General features: G+C 38.5%; 1 protein-coding gene across 4 annotated transcripts in view; it reads left to right on the top strand.

Annotated features, from left to right (window-relative positions):
• The window catches only part of slc12a5a (solute carrier family 12 member 5a), a 171164-nt gene that overhangs the window by 123703 nt on the left and 21136 nt on the right, over positions 1 to 26325 (top strand). For all 4 annotated transcript variants that reach the window (XM_040115505.1, XM_040115503.1, XM_040115502.1 and 1 more), the window contains 3 exons: positions 10260 to 10406; positions 22087 to 22141; positions 23083 to 23213. In XM_040115505.1, the coding sequence (XP_039971439.1) occupies positions 10260 to 10406; positions 22087 to 22141; positions 23083 to 23213 (333 nt within the window). The remainder of the gene's footprint in view (positions 1 to 10259; positions 10407 to 22086; positions 22142 to 23082; positions 23214 to 26325) is intronic.

The following is a 26325-nucleotide window of genomic DNA, read 5'->3' as shown; positions in this document are numbered from 1 at the left end:
TCCTCAAGAAGTTGATGCCATTTGTGTGCAGCATCGTATCTAAATCCACCTTTGCCATGTTTGGTTACTAAAAATTTGAGGGGTCTGCTACGTTCTACGTGTTCTTCATTATCAGAGATGTATTTTGTCTCTGAGTCGTAGTGATTTGTAAAGTGAGCAGCACTCTAAAATCTGTCCCATAACTAAATGGAAGCCAGTGTAAAGATTTAAAAACAGGAGTAATATGTTAAGCCCCTGTGCTACAGTTGTCTAACGATCTTTATGGAAGACAAGACAAGAGACCTTTGCAGTAGTGCACCTTGCTGTAGATGGCAAAAAGATCCTCTCTAATACTTGTGTTCGAGATGGGACTCTTATTCTTGCTTTTTGTTTTAGATGATAAAAAGTTTAAATTTAGTTATTGCCTTGATATGGCTGCTGAACCTAAAATCCATGTCTATGAAAATAACAAGATTTCTATCTTGGCCTCTAGTCTTACAAGTTCAGAAATCAAGCTGAGCAATAACTTTGAGTCTTTCCTTCTTGTTTCCAAATACAGAAATGTATGTCTTTATTCACTGTATTTATTGTTAAAAATGTAATTGCATCGAGTAACAGTGGGCAAAATGACAAATTATGAAAACCGTTGGTCTTGCACTAGCTTCTTATATTTTATTTGACCTATAAAATCCGACATAACAAATACTGTAGTATTTGCTCTGTAATGTCCTGGGAATCAACCAAACACAATACAAACCATGAACCTCTTCATTTTTATCCAGTAATTTTCTACACGGGTGCTCTCGTCAAGAATTACAGCAGCATTATTCCATACGCTCTCTGCCTCTGCTTTTTACAGAGTAATGTTCCCTTACATAAACGTTGTTTCCTTTCTGGGTGTTTTACGATCCCTGCTCTTAGCTTTGCCCCCGCCATCTCCCCCATCGCACCCTCCCTCCCCCTCTCAGTAGATTCCCATCAGCAGCCTTCTGAAGGATGTATCCTAATTAATGTTAATTCATGTTATATATTACAGCAGCGTGCATGGGCCTTCATCGCGGAGCTCAACAGAAATATATCGTCCATTCAGCTAAGAAACCATGCTAACAGGCAAAGTGGAGGTTTAGGTTCTATGTAGCACTGCAATTATTTTTTATAATAATTTTAAATGATATATGAGGAATGAAATCAGCAGATATTCTCATTTGAGAAACTTGAGCCATCAAATTTTTGGCATTTCCATTTGAAAAATGACTGAAATTATTAGCCAACTATCAAAATAGCTGCTCATTCCTTTTCTGTCAATAATCTAATCGATTAATTTACTTTTAAAAAAAAAAGGACAATTCAGGAAAGTCATTTAAAGTCAGTCTTAAATCTTGTTTTTTTTTTTTTCTTATCCAAGAAAGAGGATCTTGTCACCATTTGCATTAAATCATCAAACTTGTCTCAAGATAAATAATTGATGATTGAGAAGAATTAAAAAACAGGTAAGCCAGTTTTATCTCAAATCTCGGAAGTCTCAATACTTATATCAAGTCTTTTTTTTTTTAACACAGTTGCTACTATTGCTGATTTGTAGGTGAGTTTTTGCAGTGTAGAATACATTTTCAACTCACCCGTCCGCCACTGCTGACCTGAATTTCAGAAAGCAATAGATTCAGTATAGCTGCTGTTCACCAGCACATGTCCATTAGTGGATAGGGAGACTTTTAGCCTTGAATCTGATAGTGCAGCTAAATAGAGGTTTCACAACTGGCAGTAACACAAGAGGCTTTGTGGAGTCTTTTAGTCTAGAATATTCTAGTAACACGTGTAGACGCTATTTTGGGGTGGTGAGCCTTAAGCACGACCGAGGACTTTGGGCTACAGCAGTCAGTGTTTTACAGGTAACCAGTGAATAGTGCTTTTACGCACACGCACACGCACACGCACACGCACACACACACACACACACACACACACGCAGAGTGTTGACCGCTGAGTGACTGGTTCATCCACAGCCGGTCAGGGAGGCTGATGTTCACTGGCCTCTCCTCTCTCTGTCTATTTAATAATTCAGCACACCTGAGCAGAAACACATTTGCCCCATCAGCTCCTGTTTGGCCAGCAGAGCATGGCGATGGCGTTACAAGCTCCCAGTCTGCCTCGCTCACTGTCATTTAGGGCCCCCCCCTTTTTTATTGCCTCTTCTTTTCCTCACCTCATCCTTTCCCTTCCTTTCCTCTTCTTTTCTTCTATTCTCTTCTGTTTCTCCTCTCCTCTCCTCCATCAGGCAGAGAAGTCAAACAAGAATGTGGTACATATAATGTGTTACTTTGATGCATTAACTTGTTGATGAATTAATCATCATGATCTCCTGTTGATAATGGAGACAGACACAACTTTCATGATGTTGAATTCGATGACGTTATCCTACAGTTAAGTTTGTACATTGCTCTCAGCTGGCCCATGTAGACTGATAAAAATTTGACTACAAATCAATGGGGATTTCACTCTGACGTGGATGCTGGTCCTGCTGGTGAGGATATATAATTCCTGTAATAAGTGATTTAAAATATAACACTGGTTTTGTCAGCCTAAGCAGGGTGTCCCAGAGCCTGAAGGCCTGGACATTTCCTCTTTCCTACAACTGGTCTCCCAAGATTCCTCCCCCTGCTCCGTTGCAGTTTCTCGCTTTCATTTTCTTTAACCCTGCAGCTAGCCAAGGATATGAAGTTCCTTTCGCTTTCCCTTTTTAATTCTTCTCTTCTAAAAACTCTTAATGTCTAGTAGAGAGAGAGCGCAACCTTTGCTAGTCTCAGCAGTTCAGGAGATGTCCATAGGAGGATTGAGATAAGACTGTGGGGGTGTATGGAAAGAGAGGGAAAGGAAATAAAGATCAATACAGTCTTTTTTCTAGGAAGGTATGAAGGAATTAAGGAATGAGGTCCCTATATCTCAACAATAAAATACGTTGCTTGTCAGTTTTGTTCCAAATGATTCATATGAGTGTCTTCTGATCTGCCACCTCTCTGGTTAAGGTTTGGTTAAGTTAGGCTACTAAACCTACTACTTAATTTTAGGAAAACATTGCCGTCATGGTTAAAAGAAACCAGTGTTGACTGTATGATGAGAGACTAGTGTCCAGTATTCATGTGTTCTGGTGATAGGGTTGGGTTTCCCATGTCACAGTCACACGCTTTGTTGACCCAATCATCCACCCAGACCTTCTTCCCAAGAGGTTTTTCAACACCAAAACAACATCCCACTGCTTCTACATTTTCTATGAAAGAGTTTGCTTGTGAGGAAGCTTAAACATAGATTGTTTTAAAAGATTGAACGAATAACTCAGTCATGTTGTCTTTACAGTGAGGGCAGTCTTGGAATTAAGAATGAAACGGAGGAAATTTCAGATTTTTTTAAAAAAAATTTTCAATACCATATTTGGTTATTGCTTCAGTGGGCTTCGGAGCTCAGTGGATCCTGTGGATGAAGTGCATCTGATGGATGTAGAGGGTTTAGAGAGACGGAGAGAGAAAGAGAGGTCCAGTCTGGTGAGAGGCTAGTGGTAAGTGGTAGGCCAGCAGGAAGCAGTGAATCTGAAGTGGGTGCCACGACAGATGTATTGAAAGGTCCTGTTGTGCGTCTAACACACCTGAGCCATCCATTCAGTCGGGTGACTGCCCTTCCCATGGGTCCGTTGGGCAGCTGTTCCTTCCAAGCTCAGTGATGCCACACTGACATACCTGTGGCTCTGCAGCAGTTAGTGTTCTCTTTGCTCACGGTGGCTTGCTCTCCAGGGAAATCATCAAACTGCTAGCTCCCAGCCCATTAAACAGACACTCATTCTGTGTGTGAGAGAGTGGACGCTGGTCGGGACTGCAATCCCCGTGCACAAATGACCAAATGAAACACCAATTGAATGAAAAATTGAAAAGCGGCATTTTCAATAAACATTCAGCCTTTTTCCCCAACAGGGTCATTGATTCAATGCATACACAAGTGTTCCATCAGTTTCAGCCTATTTCTCAATGTGAAGTCATTAGAAGCATCCATTAGTTCACCAGGTTTTTTTTGTTTTGGAGGCTGTGTACCTAAGCCGCAGAGGTGTTTTATCATGTTTAGGTTCTCAGATGCAGTGTAAGCCCTCTAAGTATCTATTATCTGTGTCTGTACATCTTATGTAACACCCAGGATTTTTAGCTGACAAGCGCTGTTTTCCAAAGCCCGCCTGTTGTTGAAGGTGGATTATAATTTATCAAACAGCTGTGAGCTACCGCAGAAAATCATACAGCGGGCCAACATGCGAGGTCTGCTTGATTGTGGTTCTCCATTGTGTAGGGGAGCAGGTGGGGAATATGACATTTTGTAGTCTGGAGAGGGTTACTGCCTTCTTTGGTTATGTTACTCTCCTGTGGTGTGTTGTGAGGCATAAACACCTTTTTGTTGTAATACTGAATTGTATTTATACACCTTTTAGGGCAGATTAGTATAATCTGTTATCATTATGTTCACCTGGGCTGTGCTTTTTAACCTGCCTTTCTGTAAGTCTGCACATGTAAATGAAAACAGGACAAAAAACAACTTTTCTTACCTATTTTTGATAAAATCAACAATCTAGGAAGTTGGTGTCTTGGCTGCAAGTATTTCTTAGTCAATCTAATTCTGTTTAGATGTGTTTGACATGGAAAACTACAAAGGATTTGGCCACATAAAAGAGGCTGTGAATTTTTTTTTTTTTTTTAATTAGAATCACCCACCTTGAAAGGACTTACAAAGCATTCGTCCTCTTGAAGGTGTCATGTCTGCTGTTGTACACTACAGTATGTAAATCAACACAGGTTTTCCTTTCAATAACTTAACTGTTATTACCAACTGACCTCAGCCCACTTTGTGCAGTGGCAGCACTTTTGGGCCTAACAACAAAGTGCTGATGTCAGGGGAACCTTTCTGCCTGCAACACCTGACTGCTAATGTGTATTACACACAAGTCCCTGAAGGAACTGCCAATGGAAATTTTATTTTCAATTACAGCTTTGCTACTGGCTGGGAGAGCTGTGAAAAAAAAAAGAATTTGAAGTTGAAAAGATGTGACAGTCTATTTGGTCAGAAATGAAATTATTCATGTGGTCTTAACAATTTGATTTTTTTTTAAAGTAAATTATTATTCCTTTTGATTATTTACTGTAAACATAGGTTAAAATCTGTCTCCCTTTCTTTCTGGTCGCAATTCTATTTGAAATAGGCAGACTGACTGGTCTTGGACTCGTATGTGAAATGTAAACTTAACATTTTCAAACTAACCTAAAAAAATATTTTACTAGAGGTAAACATTGCTTTCATACAAATGTAGTTTCATAGGTGGGAGCCCATTCAGGGTTTCATTATTCATTAAAAAAAAAATGCTTTGAAATGCACAGTCACAGTGAGTCACAATCTGATTTGCATAACTTAGACAAGTTATAACAAACTGTGCAAATCATTATCATATAGAGGGGGAGGTGACGGAGATGGACAAGATTTGTTCTCCGCTGCTCCCTCAAGCAACCTGTGGAGGCCACGATTTGGATTTTGTTTAAAGCACAATGAGGCTGAAGGTTGAGAGATTCCCTCCTGTAAAGATTAGGTTGTAAAAGAGGCAAGATTGTAGGTTATGATTCAGCTCTATGGAAGACAAACTGTACGTACACACACGCACTTAAAAATGATGATAAATGTGTTGTGACAAAAGGAGTTTATAGGTTTTCAGTTCAGTTCAGTTCAGTTCTGATCTTTATTGTTCCTTAAGAGGAAATTATTTTTGCAGCAAGACAAACAGACACAATAAAAGCCAAGTAAAACAGCAGACTCTATACACATAATACAGAATACAATACAAGGTTTATGTCTTACAAGCAAAGAAACACTGCAGCAATAAGAATAGGCACATGATAAAGTGCTAAGCTGTGCTTGGAAACCGAAAAGCATGAGCATTTATTGCACATGGGATACATTTATCCCATGTGCAATAAATGCTCATAGGAAGAATGAAAATTTTAACCCGTTTCTCTTAAATTTTCAGACAACCGTATCTGACCAGAGTGGAGGATGTCAGATTGCATAAATAGGGGACGGTCTGGATTTGCTATGAAGGATTTAGCTTTTTGTGTGATTGCTAACTAAAAATGCCTGACAAACAAGGCTGCAGCAAACCATTGAGTTTACTCGCCACCTTGACAATGTCACCCAGCCAATCTCCATTTTGAACATTTAAATTCCCATACCAACCAATTACTGAGATAGTCAGGATTTACTCTGTGATGGATCTGTAAACTAATGCCATTGATTTACAGTCAACATCAAAAATATTAACCTCAGCAAAAAAATTAGTGTCACCCTTTTCTGCCTCAGTATTCACATCAAAGCTCAATCTCTTGTCATTTTAAAGGCTCCCTTTGGAATTTTTGATCACTAGTAGCGCTATGGAGCAATGTTTTTCCACTGATTTACAGAGTCAGTGAATATAGGCGGAATCTTTGTTTACATAAAAACCCCACAAGGCATCTATAAATACCAAGGGACAGTTTTCAACAATTTCAAATTCTCGACCATTATAATAATAATGGTCTGAAAAGGTGGAGTTATGTTTTTCTGAAGTCAGTAACCATGTCTTTACAGCAGTTTGTTGCACAGTGCAGATCTTGTTTATGTATTGCACTGAAGATTATATAAAGTACAGTTTGCTTAGGATTAAGTTAAAAGCATTATAGCACACTATATTTTATTTTAAATTTTAAATTAGGTGTGGTGCCTGATCTTTTTTTTTTTAATCACAGTATTTCTCACAGATGTTGCAGAATACATGTCATTCTACTGTATATCAAGCTGTGTTAATGTAATAGGATATGATATGATATGAATTGATATGATATGAAATTACATGTTTATAAGTCATTTGCTGCTGTTCTCAACTGGATCAGGGGTTTTCAAAGTGATAAGCTAAGTAATTACAGTTCCGAGTGTGAGCTCTTGCTCTGTTGTTTATCTAAATAAAATTAGAAGATAATTATATTTGTGAGACCTGTTTGGACTTGCTCACTCTCTTTCTCTCTCCTGCTCTTGCTCTTTCTCCTCCTCTCTGCAAACAGTACATTATTAAGGCTGGAAAGCGAGCCTCTTCAAACAAATCAGGCACGGCAGCATCAGACACAGTATTATTCGTTTGATGTCAGCCAGTTGTCAGGATGATTTGATTAAAAGTCTGGTTTATCAATGCAGCATCTGCTGTCACTTCCCAGTGCAGGGCTTTTAAAAAAATCCTCCATCTTGTGTAGTGTCCTTTCTGTTACAGCAAATTTAATAACCAACCACACTTGAAGAAATAGATTAGTGACCATCAAGTGATAACCAAGAAGTGTTCAAGGCTCTCGCCAAAGCACATCATTATTTTACGTTGCATTTTCGAACTGAAGACATAAGATAAAAAGATAAGATAAAAAGATAGATACCAACAGCTCGACTGATACCAGTATTGATATATTCACCAATTTAACGAAAAGAATTGTGACCATGAGTGGGACATTTTACAGTTGAAAAATAAACTTATTGGTGCTCTCTGGTGGAGAAACTATGCAATGGCGATGTTTTTTCTAAATGACTGTAAACATATTTTTGCATTTCTGTTGTGCTTATACAACACTAAGTACAAACTTAAGGCAACATGAATATTTGGATAACAATGCCAAGTAAAATGTCTCTTATTAAACTTTTACAAAGTGTTATATAGCATTTTTCATGATAGCAGCCATTGTTATCTTTACTTAATCGCTTCAGTTAACAAAACCCTTACACTGTGCGGGTTTAACGTGCAAAACGGGCAGACATAGAACCATAAATATGAATAGAAAAAGAAGGATTTATAACAACCGATGCAGGTGGCACAAGTGTAAAGTGTAAATTGCAGAATGTATTACTTCCTTTACCTGTAGATGGCACATTCAGCAGGTTTATATTTGCAGATGTAAACTGCTGCTGATGCTTTTAGTGCTCTTGATGGAATAGTTTGACATTTTGGGAAGCACACTTATTTCTAATTAAGAGAGGAGTTGGATACGAAAGTCAATAATGTCTGTACTGTAAGACCGGAAAAAGACAGAAACAGCTAGCCTGACTGTTTAAAGGTAACAAAATCTACCTACCAGCACCTCTAAAGCTCACTAATTAACACGTTTTATCGTGTTTGTTTAGTCTGTACAAAAACCAAATTTAAAAACAGCTGTTTGTAGCTGTTTCCAGTCTTTATGCTAAGCTAAGCTAAACAGCTACTGGCTGTAGCCATATATTTACCGGCCAGAAAGGCGAGTCGTATCAGTCACTTCATCTGACTCCCGGCCAGAAACCAAGTAGGCATATTTCCCAAAATGTCTAACTATTCCTTTAAACTGCTGGTCCTGCAGTTCTTCATTAGGATGGTATTGGCTGGGATTATTTTTGGATGTTCTGCATCTATAACGGCTTCTTTGATTTGAGGGAGAGAGCTTTTACGTTTTATTTTGAATCCTTTTATCAGAAATTTGTACGTGTTTCAATTTACACGTTTTTACGTTATCCATTATTACACACAACTCAAAATATCTCAGAATGTCAGTTCAGCAATTTAGCAGTATATATGATCCCATCCTAAAAAGATTAGTATTTGGTTGACAAAACTAAAGTAATCTAACAAACAACTCCAACAAATAACACTGATTCCGTAAGCTCTCAAGTGTGTGTAGCGATCGAGCTCGTAATCCCCATTTTGCTGAAATTGCTCGTGTTAGATGAATTATTATCACACAGCTACATTTAGTTTTTAATCAGTGAACTATAAAAATTTTTGGGACAAATCCCCCTGTGGAATAATGTCTCCACTGACATAAACCACAGCTAATCAGCCCTCTATTCATCCTGTTTGTCTGTATTAAAGCACAGAGATGAAGCAGAGAAGGTTTGTTCCTGTGTAATCGGTGATGTAACAATGTGACAGTTAAGGTCTGTGCTCTCACTTCGTAAAATGGGTCATGGCTTTATATCAGCATAATTACCATTCATTGGCCAAGCTGTCCTTGAGCAGGAAATGAATATTTCTCTATTATGTACAGGGTCAGCTGATGTGTCCTTCAGATTTAATACATGCCATCACAATGGTGCAGAAGTGCGCACGCATGCACGCACGCACGCACACAATGCGCGTGCGCACGCGCAAAGGAACATCCCAAAAACCTTCAGGAAAAGAAACTTAATCAAGCTGAAGTTCGACAAAAATACATCTTCTGTCAGTAATTGCCTTTAGTTGAGCAGCCTTGAAACTGATTCTTGTGCTGTATGAGGATGTACAGTGCAGCTTTCTCTTTTTGTCCGCTGATTCACACTGGGGACAGCACTGCAGCAAAAACCAACTAGAACAAATCCACCACGCTTCCTCCTGATCTCAAAGTTTTCTTTGTTTCCTGGACTCTGAGTAATTATTGTTCTGGAAATCAACAGAGGATTTACAGAGAGCAATGTGGGAAACCCTTAAATTAAAAAAAAAAAAAAGCCTATTAAAAAGTACAGTTTGGCATATGATGTAGATGGAAACACCATAAGCCTTTTAATCAAGCTGTTGAATTGCAAAACACAGTGCGTCTTTTTACAGCTATGCTTAGATGCTTGGCAAATATTACAAATGAATATTAATGTTTGCAATAAATAAAGATAAACAAAGCCAGTAATGTGGCAGCAGTTATTTCAACCCAATGCACCACATTACAATTCCAAACTGGATCTTTGAAAGTAATAACCTGTGATGTCCTATAGTAAGTGTCTGTTTTGCCTTAATGGCAGTAGGACCATCTGTACTTTGCTTTTCCTTGTGGTGGTCTGTTTTCTTCACACATGACACTTGGAGAAGGCAAAGAAACCATAGCAAATCTACACACGTTGCTTCCCAGCATGCACGGCTGGTGTGTTGACTTTCATCGATTCACACAGATGCTCAAATGTTGCAGGAGCCATTCAGTTAATGCTTTGCATCTGGTGTGTCGGGGTTGTGGTGATAGACAAGTGACACTAAGCTAGACATTTGCCTTCTGTAGTCTGATAGCTGCCTGACATTCAAAAGTATACAAAAACTGGTGTCAATTCCTGCCAACTGACAGTTATCTAGGAACGCAGAACAAGTCATGACCACTTATCAATCATGGTAGAAATAAAGTTTATTAATTAACCTTTATTGGTCCAGGAATTCTCCACAAGTTTGAATTTTTATTACAATGACTTCTCCCCTCGTCTTAATCCAGGCCCCCCAGCTCGGCACTCTGATGGGCGTCTATCTGCCGTGCATCCAGAACATCTTCGGAGTGATCCTCTTCCTCAGGATGACCTGGTTGGTGGGAATCGGAGGTGTCATTGGGACTTTCATCATTGTCTTCATGTGCTGTGCCACAGTGAGTGTGTCACCTACTTTTACTAAAGCCCGTCTGTTGAATCACACTGGGGGGAGGTTTGGCCTAGTTTATCCTGAAATCAGAAGTTCACACATTTAAAAAAGCACCAAAGAGTGACCTTAAAGTGGAGAACTGTGCAGTAGTAAAAGATACCAGATGTTCACCTTTATTACCTTTGCTTATAACAGTGGAGATTAAAGAATCTAAGGAGCTGCTGGGATCAGGGTTGGGCAATGTAACAATAAATGCCATCAGGCAAGATCAATTTTGTCCATAATGAGAAATTTAGTTTACCATTTTTACCACCTATCACTTTAATACTGTAACTGTGGCTGGTTTAGGCCATTATGGGCAATAGTGCTAATCAATCAACACCGTCTGTGTATGATTTTTGCATAAAGGGAATGAAGTTCCTTGATTTGTCAGATATTTCATTCAATGGATTAGTCAAAATAGCCATTCCCATTTGGTTCTTCTATCCATAAATGGTTCTTCATTTGGTTTTCCAGAAAATTTAACACATTGCCAAATATATAGTATAAAATTGTATATACCGCGATAGAAAGTTTCATTGTTATTGGGAAGATAGTCAATATCTTGGTCACAATTAATTCTCCTCTCTCCCACCCCCTCTGTGGAATCCAAAAACCACGTCGCACAGAGCCAGCCTTCCTAATTAGTTTGTCTAGTCTCTTCCCGTCTGAAGTTGAGATTTAACCGGCGTACAGAACACTGCCTCACAAATTGTATTTCAGTCTCTAAATGCAATGCTATATGACAACAGTCTACTCAGAAGGTAGATTCAGCTCTGGCAACTGAAAACTGAAAACACTGAAACACCTACGGGATGTAATGCCTTTTTTCTTTGTTACATTAGTGAGATTTTATACTGACCATTGCACAAAGTTTAGAAACTTACATTGTTAAATCAATTCAATCAGAAAACTTAATTCCTGACGTGAGTTTACTATGAAAGGATAAAGTTTAAAATATTCTAAATTGTTGTTATTGTCAGTGAATGCTATGATAAGACCAAAAACAAAAGTGTGTCTTAAAATGCTTTTCATCTTCCCCAGCCTGTGTGTGGCCCCAAACCCATTCATTCCGACTGACGAAGTCTTGAAAAAATTGGTCACAATTATGCACTTTCATTTTTAAAAAAGGCTCAGTAATTTCCTAAAACAGTTAGTTATTGTATCTTTCAGCAAAAGCTACTCAAACAGGAATGAATTGTGCATTTGTTGGGTATTTTCAGCTATTAGTGAATATTTACGGCAGCGAGATGGTGTATGTGGGATGTATTCAAAATAAACTACAGCGTCCATGTTCATTGTAATAAAGGGAAGTGCAACAGTGAGGCTCATTAACAAATAAATATATCAGGCTTTGACTACAGATCAATTCATTGTTGGTTATGGTGTTTTCATGGGATTTGTGTATTGTACAAAAAAACAGAGAATATTACAAGGTTTGTCCTTTAAAAAAAAAAAAAAAAAAAAATCAAAAAACAAAAAGTCACATACATACAGTATATTACACCCATCAAATCCGAGACAACCACACTGAATATACCCAGATTAAAGAAAAAAGATGAAAAAAATGCTATATTAGACTGCTGCACCAGGCTCTTACAGCTTGTACAGCTTGTGCAGCTTTAAAGAGACTTTACCAAAACATCAGTTATCCTGTTTTCTTTTGCCTTTCATTCTACGCATACTGTAGCCTCTTGGCACATACAATAACATACTCATAGTTAAAAGTTTGAGTTTTATTGCCTTTGAGACATAATATCTATTTTTACAGCAGCATTTCGAAGGGAGGAGGTTTTAGCTTTTATCTTATTTTAGCTAGTTTGATCATACTGGCCATTGGTGAAGTATAATGTGGATGCAACTGCAGTCACATCTATGAAGGCTATCTTGGTCCAAACAAGGTTCCCTTTGAAGGAAGTAGAAAGTAGGAAGGTGCCACTCTTTCATTGCTGTAGTTGTATTTTATAGACACCAAACATTCAATCTGTAAAAGAACAAAATGGATGAGAACACACTGTGATGGTTCCCATGAATGTCAGTGTCACAGCGCTGTAGCCGTGTGTCAAAGTGACTTTGGTGTTAGACTGACACCCCGTCGAGGTCCTGAGACTCGAATTATAACAGACACTGTCCCATGGGATCGACAGCGCTGTTGTCAGTGATCCGAGTGGCTGTTATAAACTGATTGTGTTTGACTTGTTTGATGCATTTGATTGTCAGGGAACATATATTGTATATCATCCCTGAATGCCTAACATGTCATCTATTCAGTGGAAAGGAGGTGGATGCATTTTACCTGAAGTGCTTTTCTGTTGAAAACATGACAATGTCCCGTGGCAACTGGAGAGCTTTCTGTTGGGCATCGGGAAACATATTTCAATTTAAATTTTTCTTGTCGATGTAAAATACAATGAAACCTTTTCTATATTATTGTACAGGACAGTTTAATTCAAACTATGAGGTCTAACAGCTGTCGTTGAGTATCTTTTCTCTGGTTTGCACTGTGCATTGTAGCAGGACTGTATGTTGGCATGTCTGTGTGTTTGTGCAGCCTAGATTCTCCTCTAGCACAGAGTGTATTTATAGAACAACCCCCTCAAATCCCAACCATAGCAAAGTTGCCTGCACAGACACACGGGCAATATGCTTCCCAATCATGTTTCTGTGTGACAGTGTAGAGAGGGCTTTGAAACAGCATACTGAGGGAAAGCGGTATGTTTTGGCTGTTTTTGTAAGGATTGTCGTTCACATTTGGAAACTGATATAACATGTTAATGCTGAATGATTAAAAAAAAAAAAAAAAAACGTTTAGCATTCATTGTCCCTAAAATATAGATATTCAAATAGTAAAATGGCTGGTAATTTTACCAAGGACACAGTGGGACAGTATACATTGGACAGTATATCATTTTGAAATTGCTCTATGCCCATCTTTAAAAAAGCAAGAATTTAATTTTATCCCATTTTAATATTGGCATATTAATTTTCTTAAAGAGAAGCTTTAACATTAAAGCTTCTGGGAAAAAAATATCGTGCTCAGTTTTACGCCGTCAAAAAAAAGCCTTAAAGAAAGAAGCTTTTTCAGACTCAGTTTGACAGAGAGCCATGCAACACACACAAACACAGATACTCTAATTTCCTATGCAGAATTTCTTATGCTTGCACACACTCACAGGCACGAAAGTTTCCTTACATGCATATACCAGTGAATGCTGAAATTCTTAAAAATGTATTCTGTTCCTTCCACCTTCTGTCTCTCGTTTTTTTCTTACTGTTTCTGTCTCTTTCTCTCTCACACACACACACACACACACACACACACACACACACACACACACACACACACACACACACACACACACCCATACATATTTCTTATCAGTCACACCGAGCTCATTGCAAAGCCCCGGGGCGATAAGCCTGAGCGTGAACGGTGTGTGAGAAACCCCTACCTCTTTCCTCCTGAGCTCCTTACATAACACATAACCACCCAGCCCTCTAGGGCTTGCCGGCAACACACCGCAGGAGTGTGTGTACGTGTGTGTGTGTACATACATGTATGCAGCAATCCCCACCTTAGTGGAATCCACAGGACTTGAAGAGCGACGGAATCAAACTCGATAATATACGGCGTGAGCCCATGTTTTATTCACATCGTGGGATATCACTGACACTTTTCATTAGATGCGCAGTCACAGCAGCACATATCTGTACACCGTTATTTTGACAGAACATTAAAAAAAATGCCAAACCCTCACACATTCTGTGAATCATTACTATAAGAAGAATGTGCCTCCATGTGGAACAGCTCTTACACAGTATACCATTAACCATGAATACACACATCCAGCCATTTTAAGTCAGTATATTACCGCAGACCGTGTTCTCCAAGCCGGTATATTCAAACGTGCTGTGTGTGTGTATTTTTAGCCCAGATAATGAATGCAGGCTTGTCACCAAGATAAAACGAGGTTTAATATTCTAGATAAAAAGTCATCTGTTTGGCCTTCCTCATTACTTCCAGATCTTGAATCCAAATGCTGCGAAAGGAAGAGTGGTCTGCCCTCTGTCGTGACTCATTTAGCTGCTGTTAATGCTAAGGACACTTTTCTCCCTCGTTTGCTTTCATTTTTTTACTCTCATCTCTTTTGCCTCCTCAGTTTCTCCAACCCTTTTTTCATGTTACCTTCTCATTATTCCCTCTCTCTCTCCTCCTTTCTTTTGTTTCCTCTGCCTCTCTCTTCCTTTCTCTCTTTCCACCTACCATCCAATTTTTGTTCTGCTTTGCCACCTCCCTCCTCCTCTCAAACAGCTGCATCTCATCCTCTTCTGCTCGGCCTCTACCCCTGATGTCATTCTTCACCTGACCGGTGAAGGAGATAGAGCAGTGGATGGGATTTCAAGTGATAAACAGCACACTGAAAAATGGATTTCTGCTTTACCAATGTATGTGAATTAATGAAGTTGTACTTGACAAAACCATTCTGCGTTTGTGTAATGAAGCATGCTTATGAAGCACGCTCTCAGGGCAGCGCAAACTCCATTCCTGTCAAAACCAATTTCTGATCAACTCCGAGGTCGACTAAAGGCCAAATCAGAGTTGTTCTGTAGCTTTGGGAAGAAACAGACCTAAAGTGTCCTTTGCAGTCAGCGTGGGGGGGTATAACAGCTAGCAGACTTTTCTTAAAAATGAAAATTAGCTTCTTCCCCGAATACATTCCTCAGGCTTAGCTATAAGCATGATGGCTTAGCAATTATTCAAGTTTTGCTAGCATTCAGACCGCCTTAGAAGGAAATCAGCCCTTTTGTCTGATATGTAAGCTGTCTGCTGTTACACCTCATATGGAGGAGACAGATGGCAGGCGGCATAATCTGAGGTTGTCTTCTGGCATGCTTGGAGGCCAGAGATCGGGTAGATACATGGGAGTTTGGAAGTACAGGCATTGACTCTAGGTTTCATAGAGAAAGATAGCGTTAGCAAACCAGAGTATGGTTTTCACTCATCACACAAACTCTCAAACCATCACAGTTTTAGGTTACCTGCACTGCCCTAAAGTGGGACGGTAAAACAGGCCACAGGCTCTGGGTCAGTGGGGAAAAAAGATGCTGCTCATCCTGCCCACTACAGCAGAACAAATGCTGCCTCCAGTGCCAGTCCACCAATCATCTTCTGATTCAAACACAAGGTCATCAGGTAAAGTGATTGGGCTTTTTGGCCATCAACCACTTGAACAGGGAAAAAATATAAGAAAAAAAATAATACTAAAAATGTTAGTCTTACATTTATTTATTGGATATACTGAATCTACTTTTAACATTGTGTTTTGGCCCATTTACATTTACAGCAAAAATCAAAGTGTGACCTTCTGAGATCGGTGAAAACTTTGCAGGATGGTCAGAACAATCCACTGAGTTTGTGACAGCAGCTGATGGATGACGTTTGTTAATGTTCCTGTCTGCAGCGACGCCCAGAGCATCATGTGGAATAAAGTAGGACACTGCTAAAAGTAAAGGTAAAGAGGCCAAATGGGATTCCACCAAAAAAAAAAAAAAACCTCATGTATGTCACTTATGGTACTCCAGTCAAAACCAAATGACAGACTGGCCATCAGAAACTAACCAGAGGATAGAAGTGAAATTAGCAATCTCCCCATAGACAAAACAGAGTTCTGAGAGGTCACGGGTGTTACTGTAACCTGTCTGGAGCTCGCCAGGCAGACAAAAAATGGTCTTGTAAAGACTGTTTACATTAAGAAACATAGATTAATCTACAGTAACGATTAAATCAAATCCAAATCAACGTAAAAAAAAAAATACATAAATGGACAGTTCACTAAGCCCCATCCCCAGCAGTTACTGTTGCTACACCTGTCAAGTTTATTGTTTGCACACGGCACATATGCAGTTTAGACTGATGACGGTGGCAGATTTACCACATTCAATTCTTAGTAATTTTTCAGACAATGGTAGATAAGGTAGATAAGAGCAGGCTTCTCATTTCTAGGTGACCACTGCTGATTTTGCTGGCTGACTTAGCAACTGTCCAACTACAACCGTACCATACTTTATCAAGTGTAGTTAGCTACAGTAGCTAATTATCATTAGCTACTTATCATTAGTGTCCAGTTGACTTGTTTTGAAATGAGAAGCATGTGAAAAAGTCTTAAATATGCACTTAATGGCTACATAAATTATATTGTACTAAAAGACTGAGGCTAAAATTAAAATCAGAAGAAAAAAAGACCACACTCAGTGTAGACAACAGAAATAAAGGAGCAGCATTGTTTTTGTGCTGCAGGGTAGAGCTAATAAGCCCTAGTATTATCCGCAAGACAATTTAAGGAAACATGTAATACCAGATTATTTTGTTCAAACATAACCTTGTTTGAATAATAACCATAGAAACCACACAAAATAATGTAGGTAGCGAATGATAAACTTGAGTAGAACATTAGCCTACGCTATGTTAGCCTTACCACTGTAGGTAGTACACAAAGATTGTGTATGGTAGTGAACAAGTAGCTGGACATGCAGATGCTTGCAGTTTACGTCAGAGCAGATAAGCATTCCTTAAACTCTCGTGTTGTTGCTTTTGGAAAGACTGAAAGAAAAAAAAGGAAGCCACTCTCTAAAATCAATGCACAGTCACAATCGCACAAACATAATCACTGCTCTGGGGTAGGGGTTTATTATACATGTGTTTTAAAGACTAAATCATGGCTTTTAGGGAAAAGAATGGCTCTGTTTTAAATATTATTGCTCTTTTACCATACCATTACTGAAATATATGTAATCCACAGTCATGTATTACCTCTAATGTACAGGACGTTAATCATACTTGTTCCTAGTATAAATCATATTAGTCCATTGGTGGCTGATTCAGTGATTCAGTATGCGACAGACTACCTCTGCGTTGCTACTGCCCACATCAGATAAAACACTTAAACAATTACTACCTTATCTGCTGTGGTGGGAGAAGAGCTTGTGGGATCATTAGGACCAGATTAAAAAGAGGAACAGAACCCAGTCCCACTCACTCTTGACTCCGGATCATCAGTCCACCAGGCCCTCAGGTGACACTAACCACATTACAGTCTTCACAGAGATATACATAATGATAGTCAAACATAACTGGCATGTCGTGCTGTGGCTGGGAATCACCAGACTTTCTTCCGTTACAGGTCTCACTCGCTCTGTTCTTTGTCTTGCTGGTCTAAGATATCTAACTAAAAATAATGTAACCAATTTAGAAAAGGGGAAAGGTCATGTAAATGTCGTGATGTCATCATCACTAAACACAGTGCAGGAACACCAAAGCAATGATCACTGAATAATAATAATAATAATAATAATAATAATAATAATAATAATAATAATAATAATAATAATAATAATAATAATAATAATAACATTATAGAGTACAAATACTACCAAAAATTTTGTTATATATTTCTATTATTAACAGTAGAAGTTTTAGTATTATTCTATTTGTTGATACAGCACTTTACAAAGGCAAAGCACTTTGCATTGAGGATGTCAAAAGTAAGAGTATCACTGGATTTTTTTAGGCTGATACCAACATTGTTATTTGAAAGTTTTAAATATCTAACAATTTATCTGTCAAGATTTATTTTTTATAGCATCAAAAATTTTTGAAGGATCCTTTCGGTATTAAGGAATTGTGTGACCAAATATGTCCTGATATCTTTAGAGCTTTAAAATAAATTATTTTTTATTTTTTAATTAGACAAGAACAACTTTAAATATCACAAATAGAACAAATACACAGTATTAAACCTGAGCAAATGATGCATGGGTAACGGTAACACTTTACTTTAAGTGCCCATATTTAGCATTTATAAGCTGTATGCAAACATGTAATAAATTGTTTATAATACACTATAATGTACTTGCAAGCAGTAAGTAGGATAAGTGTTATCAATGTATTTGTCAACAACTTTAACTAGTTCTCACCCATAACTCAATAGTGCTGTATAAACAGATAATGAATGACAATACAGTAAAACTCAGCTGTAAAAATATAGAATATGTCTTCATAAGAGAATTTTCTAACTGTGACAAATACTGTACATTAATAAACACTTGAAAGTGTCCTTAAAGCTGTGTATAACTACAGTATAGTGTGTTATAAACCATTTAGTAAATGTTTGCATGTTGCTTTCAAATGAAAAATATGCATATTCCTATATTCTGGACTTTTCAATGAAGTAGAAGGAAGAGATGTAATATAAGGAATTTCTAAAAAGGTAATTTAAATTGTTTTCTGGAATTTCAGACATAAATTGTCATTCCAAGCATAGTATTCTATGTTTAAAAATGTGTAACTGGTAACCTAACTACAATGAGCATTAAAATGAAAGGGTCTGTGATGTGGGCAAGCCTATATTATGAATATTAAATGAACTTCATAATTACCTCCAACTTATCTTTGTTACTTATCGGCTGACATACAGCTCTGCAAAAAATTAAGAGACCACTGCAAATTTTTTCTCTACTTAATGAGATACTGATTAGGTGATCACCTGAACAAAATCTCATTTAATGAGGAAAAGTATAAAAACCACTGCTGTGGTCATCACGCAATAGAACCAGCTGGATGGCAAAAACAGTGTTAGTAGTACCTCAAAAGTAATTGGAATCAAAAAATAACTATTGAACATGCCAAAAGAAATGTTTTGAGTGAGGAAAAGAAGGGTTCAATTCTGGCTTTACTGGCAGAGGGATACAGTGAGCGTCAGGTTGCTTTCATCCTTAAAATTTCTAAGATGGCGGTTCATAAGAACAAGGTCAAGCAGCAGACACTGGGGACAACAAAGCTACAGACCGGCAGAGGGTGAAAATGACTCTCCACTGACCGGGATGACCGTCAACTCATTCGAATGTCACTCAGAAACCGTAGGATGACATCAAGTGACCTACAAAAAGAATGGCAAATGGCAGCTGCGGTGAAGTGCATGGCGAGAATGGTTTGAAACAGGCTCCCAGGGGCAGGGCTCAAGTCGTGTACAGCTAGAAAAAGGCCCTTCATCAATGAGACGGTTTGCAAGAGACCATAAGGATTGGACCATAGAGGACTGGAGTAAGGTCATCTTCTCTGATGAGTCCCTTTATCAGCTTTGCCCAACACCTGGCCGTCTAATGATTAGACGGAGACCTGGAGAGGGCCTACAAGCCACAGTGTCTCGCACCCGCTGTGAAAGTTGGTGGAAGATCGGTGATGATCTGGGGGTGCTTCAGCAAGGCTGGAATTGGGCAGATGCGTCTTTGCGAAGGACGCATGAATCAAGCCACGTACAAGGTTATCCTGGAAGAAAACTTGCTGCCTTCTGCTCTGACAATGTTCCCCAACTCTGAGGATTGGTTTTTCCAGCAGGAAAATGCTCCATGCCACACAGCTAGGTCAATCAAGGTGTGGATGAAAGACCACCAGATCAAGACCCTGTCATGCCCAGCCCAATCTCCAGACCTGACCCCATTGAAAACCTCTGGAATGTGATCAAGAGGAAGATGGATGGTCACAAGCCATCAAACAAAGCTGAGCTGCTTGAATTTTTGCGCCAGGAGTGGCATAAAGTCACCCAACAGCAATGTGAAAGACTGTTGGAGAGCATGCCAAGATGCATGAAAGCTGCGATTGAAAATCAGGGTTAGTCCACTAAATATTGATTTCTGAACTCTTCTGAACTCTGTTAAAATATTAATATTGTGTGTATTAGTATTGTTTAAAAATGAATATGAACTTGTTTTCTTTGCATTATTTGAGGTCTGAAAACACTGCACCTTTTTTTTTTTATTTGACCATTTGTCATTTTCTGCAAATCAATACTCTAAAGGACGATATTTTTATTTGTAATTCTGGAGAAATGTTGTCAGTAGTTTATATAATAAAACAAAAATGTTCATTTTACTCAAACACATACCTATAAATAGTAAAATCAGAGAAACTGATAATTTTGCAGTGGTCTCTTAATTTTATCCAGACCTGCATATGCCTGATAACAATATACAGTATCTGTGATAAGCTAAAATCAGCAGACCTATCCGATCAGAAGTAGTTTGGTTAAAAAAAAAAAAAAAAAATTCCATTGAATTTGCAGTTATAATGTGACATCTCTTCCCTCTGATTTTTCATCGGCAAGGTTTCTGTAAACATACAGAAGCCGGCTATCATGGAAATGTTAATTACTCAGTTTGTCTTGTTCCACTGTTGCTGCTGCTATAAATGTAAAATATGAATACATACATAAACAATTTGAAAGCGTTCATAAACGGGGTAGAAGCTGAATCAGTAATACTATATACCTTTACTGTGGACTATAAAACGTTGGTTTTTTAATATGGAAGCAATGACTAAAACAAATGTAATGTCACAATAAATATGGAAAAATAATATAATTACAGCAGTGAGGCGGTATTTACAGAAAAGTAGAAAAGTTGGAAAAGTAAAAGAGGGAGCTGTTTTAGAAGAAGGAACTGATTTTTACCAGCCTGCTCTCACATCTCCTCCTCACGCTTCTTTCTGTCTCCGTCGTTCTCTTTCATGTGCAGACAAAGTAAAAAGACACTCAAAAATTCAACAATAGCTCTTGAAAGAATGATGAAATCTTAATGCCGGCTTTGTACTGTCACACACGCTATCTCTCTCTCTCTCTCTCTCTCTCTCTCTCACTCACCTTCTCTGTTTCTCACTTTGTCATTTTTTATTTTTCTGGTCTATTCCTCCGCTCGTGCCTGCATCTCTCCCTCTCTTCCTCTGCGGTGTAATGAGGGGCTGGCTGTTTGTGTTGCAGGCAAAGAGTGATCTCCTCTCTAGCGTGCCCTTACATATCTTCTGGTGTTTTTTCTCCCACTCAGTACCGGAGTTACGTGAGAGTTGTCACTGGTTGTCTGAATGTGCTCTGACAGCAGTGGAGAGGCCCCGTGGCATCATAATTTATCTTATCAACAACGAGGCAGCTTTAGCATTTAACATGGCTGTAAATTGTTGCTGTCCCCATGTAAACTCCAATACAGGGTGGTATTTTGGTGTAATACACCACAGGCCTGATGCTGTTATGATGGACATCTCTGGGAGGAACTTTTAAAAGTAAAAGAGTTTACTTCAAAAAGTGACTATTTCACTTTGGGGTTAACATAAAATTGAAGAGTTGGATTTTTAGCCATGCTTAGCAGTGTGGTCAAAAATGGCAATGTCGGTCGGTCGGTCGGTCCACCACTTTTGTCTGTTTGACTGAAATATCAACAACTATTTGATCGATTGCCATGTCATCTAGCATCAAAATTTCTCTTTGTGAAATACTTTGTTTTATGACCAAATACCTGCAAAACTAAGGACATTCCCATCAGCCTCAGCTGTACTCAGCGTTTGGAGCTACCTGGCCAATGTGAGCATGCTGACATGCTAAACTGTGATTGTGAACTGGTAGACATTATACCTGCTAGCATGTTAGCATTGTCATTGTCAGCATTTTTAGTATGCTGACACTTGATACCTTACATGATACTTTTCAAAGGATGAGAAGCTCAGCAAACAACATTTCATATTCATAGTATAAGTAGATTCTGGTAAATATAACCTAACTTTCTTTTTCCCGTCCCTCTGTTGTTTCCCCTCCGTCGCTGTGTAGACTATGCTGACTGCCATCTCGATGAGTGCCATCGCTACCAATGGAGTAGTGCCAGGTGGGTGAGCAGACGCTGGCACCACACAGCCATCTCTGTTTGAAGCTGTCCGCTTCTACATTTCTCTTTTCACTGACTGCTTTTGGCACATTACACCCAGCGCAGCTTGATATCCCCAGAAACATTAAAAGCTTTAGTCTGGGATCTTGTGCACTTTAACTTGTTGTCACACGTCAATATTTACACCAAATAAAGCATCGGCCAAAAGCCTAAAATGTAAAACTGAATATAGACTAATCAGCCACAGCATTAAAACTGGTAACTGGTTGTAATGTTGTCACATTAAACAGTTTAGATAAATTTCATAATGTGAGTTTACATAGTGATGGCGTGCGTCTTACCAGTTGGTGTGCGTACAAGCAGGGGTCAGAGCAAAAAACCAGACCTGTAGAGAAGTGTGGAACTGCACCCCAATTACTGTATAACTGCCTCTGCTACAACAGCCTTTATGCTGCTGCAAAGCTGTTTTTGCCTTGTTTTAAGTTGAATACTTGGGTTTTTCGGCTGCGAGTAGCACAAATTCAACAATTTTCAAACATTATTTTGTGCTCTTGTGACATAATGTACATTTATTATCAAGTTTTACATTTTATAGAGTAGAAGACGAATCAATTTTTAAAAAATAATTGCTAAATTAACTGACATTATTAATGGGGGGTTTTTTTTGTTTGTTTTGTTTTTTTGCAGCTCCAAAATGGTGGCACACATCAACCTTAAAATGCCGGACAGCAATGTGTCAAAAAATGTTACTTGATAAATTTTACTTAATTTCTTAAAAGAAAACAGACACACACGCACATTGAGTGATGAATTCAGTGGCATAGACTAATTAAAGATTAAAGGAGAATGTCGGTACCATGTAAATCATATCCTTACTTACAGACAAACAACACACACATATATCTGATCGACTGTGTTAACATTGTTGTGTTTGCGTGTAGCTGGAGGCTCCTACTACATGATATCCCGCTCGCTGGGCCCTGAGTTTGGGGGAGCAGTGGGGATCTGTTTCTACCTGGGGACCACCTTCGCTGGAGCCATGTACATCCTCGGGGCCATCGAGCTCCTCCTGGTGAGAAACATCCCCTGTAGCTCTCTCTCAACCTGTCAGTGTCTTCATCAGGTTGTCTGCTTTGTCATTTCTCTGTTTTACAGGGATTTAATTTATGTGCCATTGTTTGGAAGAGATGGGATCAAGATGAGTATACTAGTGTGTGGTCAAGGATTAGTATCAAACAGCCAGTCCTGAGACTTTTGAGTTGATTTAGCCCAATATTTAACCACTGATACATTTGACTACAAGTTCACTACTGATAAATTCATGTACTTTAAAGGCCTAATTTGTACATCCATCCCAGTACCACAGGTTTCCAGATGTCTTAGAATTGGTCCAATTTGTTTTCACACATATGATAGCTTTTCAAATGGAACAAAATTCAGGGAAACTTCAAACCACATCAACACATCAGGGATTTTATCACTGATCCACATCTGAAGAATTCATAATCTTGCCACATACCAACATATTCTCAAAATAAACTTAAATTTAACAACATGTTTTGGAATATCATCTAGACCTAAGATACAGACTACATGGTTTGGTGTTAACAGTGACATCAAGCAAGTCCAGAAGACATGAAAATATGTTGCTTTCCCCATGTTATATTTTGTACGGGCTGTCATACTTGGTTGAATTACTTGATTGAAAATTGCTTGAAATCAAATATTCAGACTAGGTGTTGTATTTATGAAAGAATGCATTTCTCTGCTGGTGCTTGCCCTATTACCCACCACAGATTTATTCTAGGTTGGAGTCTGGTTTTATAATTTTTCACATTTCCAGAAAAGCTGCAATGTTTTTTCAGACTGGAAATGAAAAGCAAAGACAGATTGCAGCCCAGTGAGTGGGTTCGTGTTGATGTGAATAAAGTAGAGAACTGTCAACCCTCTACTGTACAGCCTACTTGATATGACATCCATTTCAAGCTAGTTCATCCACGGTGTTGCCAGACCACAGTGAGCTAAAGAGAAAATGATGGGACAGTGTTGCCAGGTTAGTGGAGGATGACCGCTTAAATCACAGCTGTTCCTTCTCTGCAGTGAATTCTTAAACATCATACAATTTGACAATTTTGTCACTGTTATAACAGTGTCACAAAAGCTGCTCTCAAGAGGTAGTTGATGTCATTGTGCAGCAATTGCTCAATTACCACCAGTGGTCAATGACCCCTTAGATTAAATCATGCTGGAAATACATAAAAGATTTGGTACCATGCTCCTCTGGTCCAAAGAAAACTGGTGCCACTGTTGGAAATGGTGAAATAATAAGAGGCAAGGAGCCAAACAAAACCAGTAACACAGCGGCACCTAAAAACCAGGCAATGATGTCTACTGAGAACATAGCTGCATCTCTACATCACTGTGCATTATGGCTTAGTTTTCTTTCTTTCTATAACTTTATTTACCAGATCAAATTTTTATGAGATTAAATTCTGTTTTTATATATTAAAGCTCACTAATTAATTAGTGAGCTTTAAAGGTGCTGGGAGGTGAATTTTGTTACCTTTGAACAGAGCGAAGCTAGCTGTTGCTCCCTGTTTCCAGACCAGCGTGTTGGGGGGTAGCTTCATATTCACCGTACATACATGAGAGTGGTATCAGTCTTCTTATCTAATTTGACAACATACCTTAAACGTTTGTCAAGTTGATCATAGAAATATGTTAATTTATTAAAAGTTATTTCTGTGACTATAACAACCTTTAAAGCTACATCAAAGTCATCTATGCTTGTCAATGTGTTTTTTGCTTTTTTTTTTTTTTTTTTTCATGGTTTGAAGGTTTTTATCTAAGGCCAACTGGGCAGAATGTAATCTAGGAACACTTTCCGATATTCATGTAATCCTTGATAGCAAAATCATGTGCTGCTTAATTGCTGACACTTCAGTGCAGTAAAATGAATGGTGAATTAGCAAACGTGACGAAAAGCCCGTGCTCCACATAAAAAAATGAAACTTAGTGTTGCCCAGCACCACTGTGCCACGTCTTTGTGAAAATAGAGTTCTTCTCCTTCAGTTTATTTTCCTCCTCACTGTACTTTGAAGCTATTTTTTTCTCAAGCTGTGTGTTCTTCAGCGTGAATTCTGATAAGTTGATGAAATGTAGGGATCTTTCATCTCAATCTTCATTCCTCTTGTCCTCCACCTCCTCTGCCTTTTATTCCACACTTCTTCCACTGCAGCCCATGCTGCATGGAGTACTGGGTAATTATGCAAATATTGCATTAGCGGAAGATCAAGACACTGGCGGAGTAACAAGACCATTCCTTGAAACAGCTCTCATCACTTTGGTCCACTGTTATCAACATACCAGAGTATGTTTTTTTTTTTAATTTTTTATTATGCTTTCATTATTCTCTTTCTGGATGCTTCTAATGGATATGCAGAGTTTGATCATGCCTGGAGGTTAATTTTGTCTTCTGGGTCAAAGCTAGCTTAGTTTCCATTGTGAAATAACAATCCCCGCAGAATTGTAAGGAGAGGATCAGGAGAAGGCTGATTTGAATATGTTTCATCCTTCCACCCAAGCCAAGAACACAAACTGATGCTGCTATTTTAGGAAGCACGAACAGTTCGCAGTGGAGCAGGAGATTTGTTTGCCTAGTGATATGCTGTTCTTAGCATCAGATCAGTTTCTCCAGCCAAATGACCGAACTGAGCTGTGACTGCTCACTTGTTCTTTCTCAATACTCTTTGCTCTTTATGGTGATTAAACAGTTTGGATGGAAACCAAATGATTATTTAAAAAAAAGAGAAACTCCCATGCTTATGTAACAGGCTCGCCATGAATCATCTAAAGCTGATGACAGATACTGACAGGCTAATTAGGGGTTTACCGTTTTATATATGATGGGCCTATTCTTAGATTGACCTGTAGTAACAGTGTAATAATGGCAGTTAATTTTGAATATTAATACCATGCTTAAGTTCTTTAATTAAGCTGAATTAAAATAAGAGTATTATGTGTGCTGCTTCAAGCTCCAGTAGGGGACTGTTAATATGAGCATTTTCACACTTCACAGAGTTGTCCTCCTCACTCACCTCATCCCTTGCTGCCTTTCTCACTTCTCTTTTATTATAGTTAATCTCTTTTTTTTAAAATTTCTTTTATTTATTTATTTATTTTTA

Source organism: Xiphias gladius, chromosome 21 (genome assembly GCF_016859285.1).
Source record: "Xiphias gladius isolate SHS-SW01 ecotype Sanya breed wild chromosome 21, ASM1685928v1, whole genome shotgun sequence".
In the NCBI taxonomy this organism is placed as follows: domain Eukaryota; kingdom Metazoa; phylum Chordata; class Actinopteri; order Istiophoriformes; family Xiphiidae; genus Xiphias; species Xiphias gladius.
Note: the sequence above shows the minus strand (reverse complement) of the source record. Positions and strands in the feature narration are given on the sequence as shown.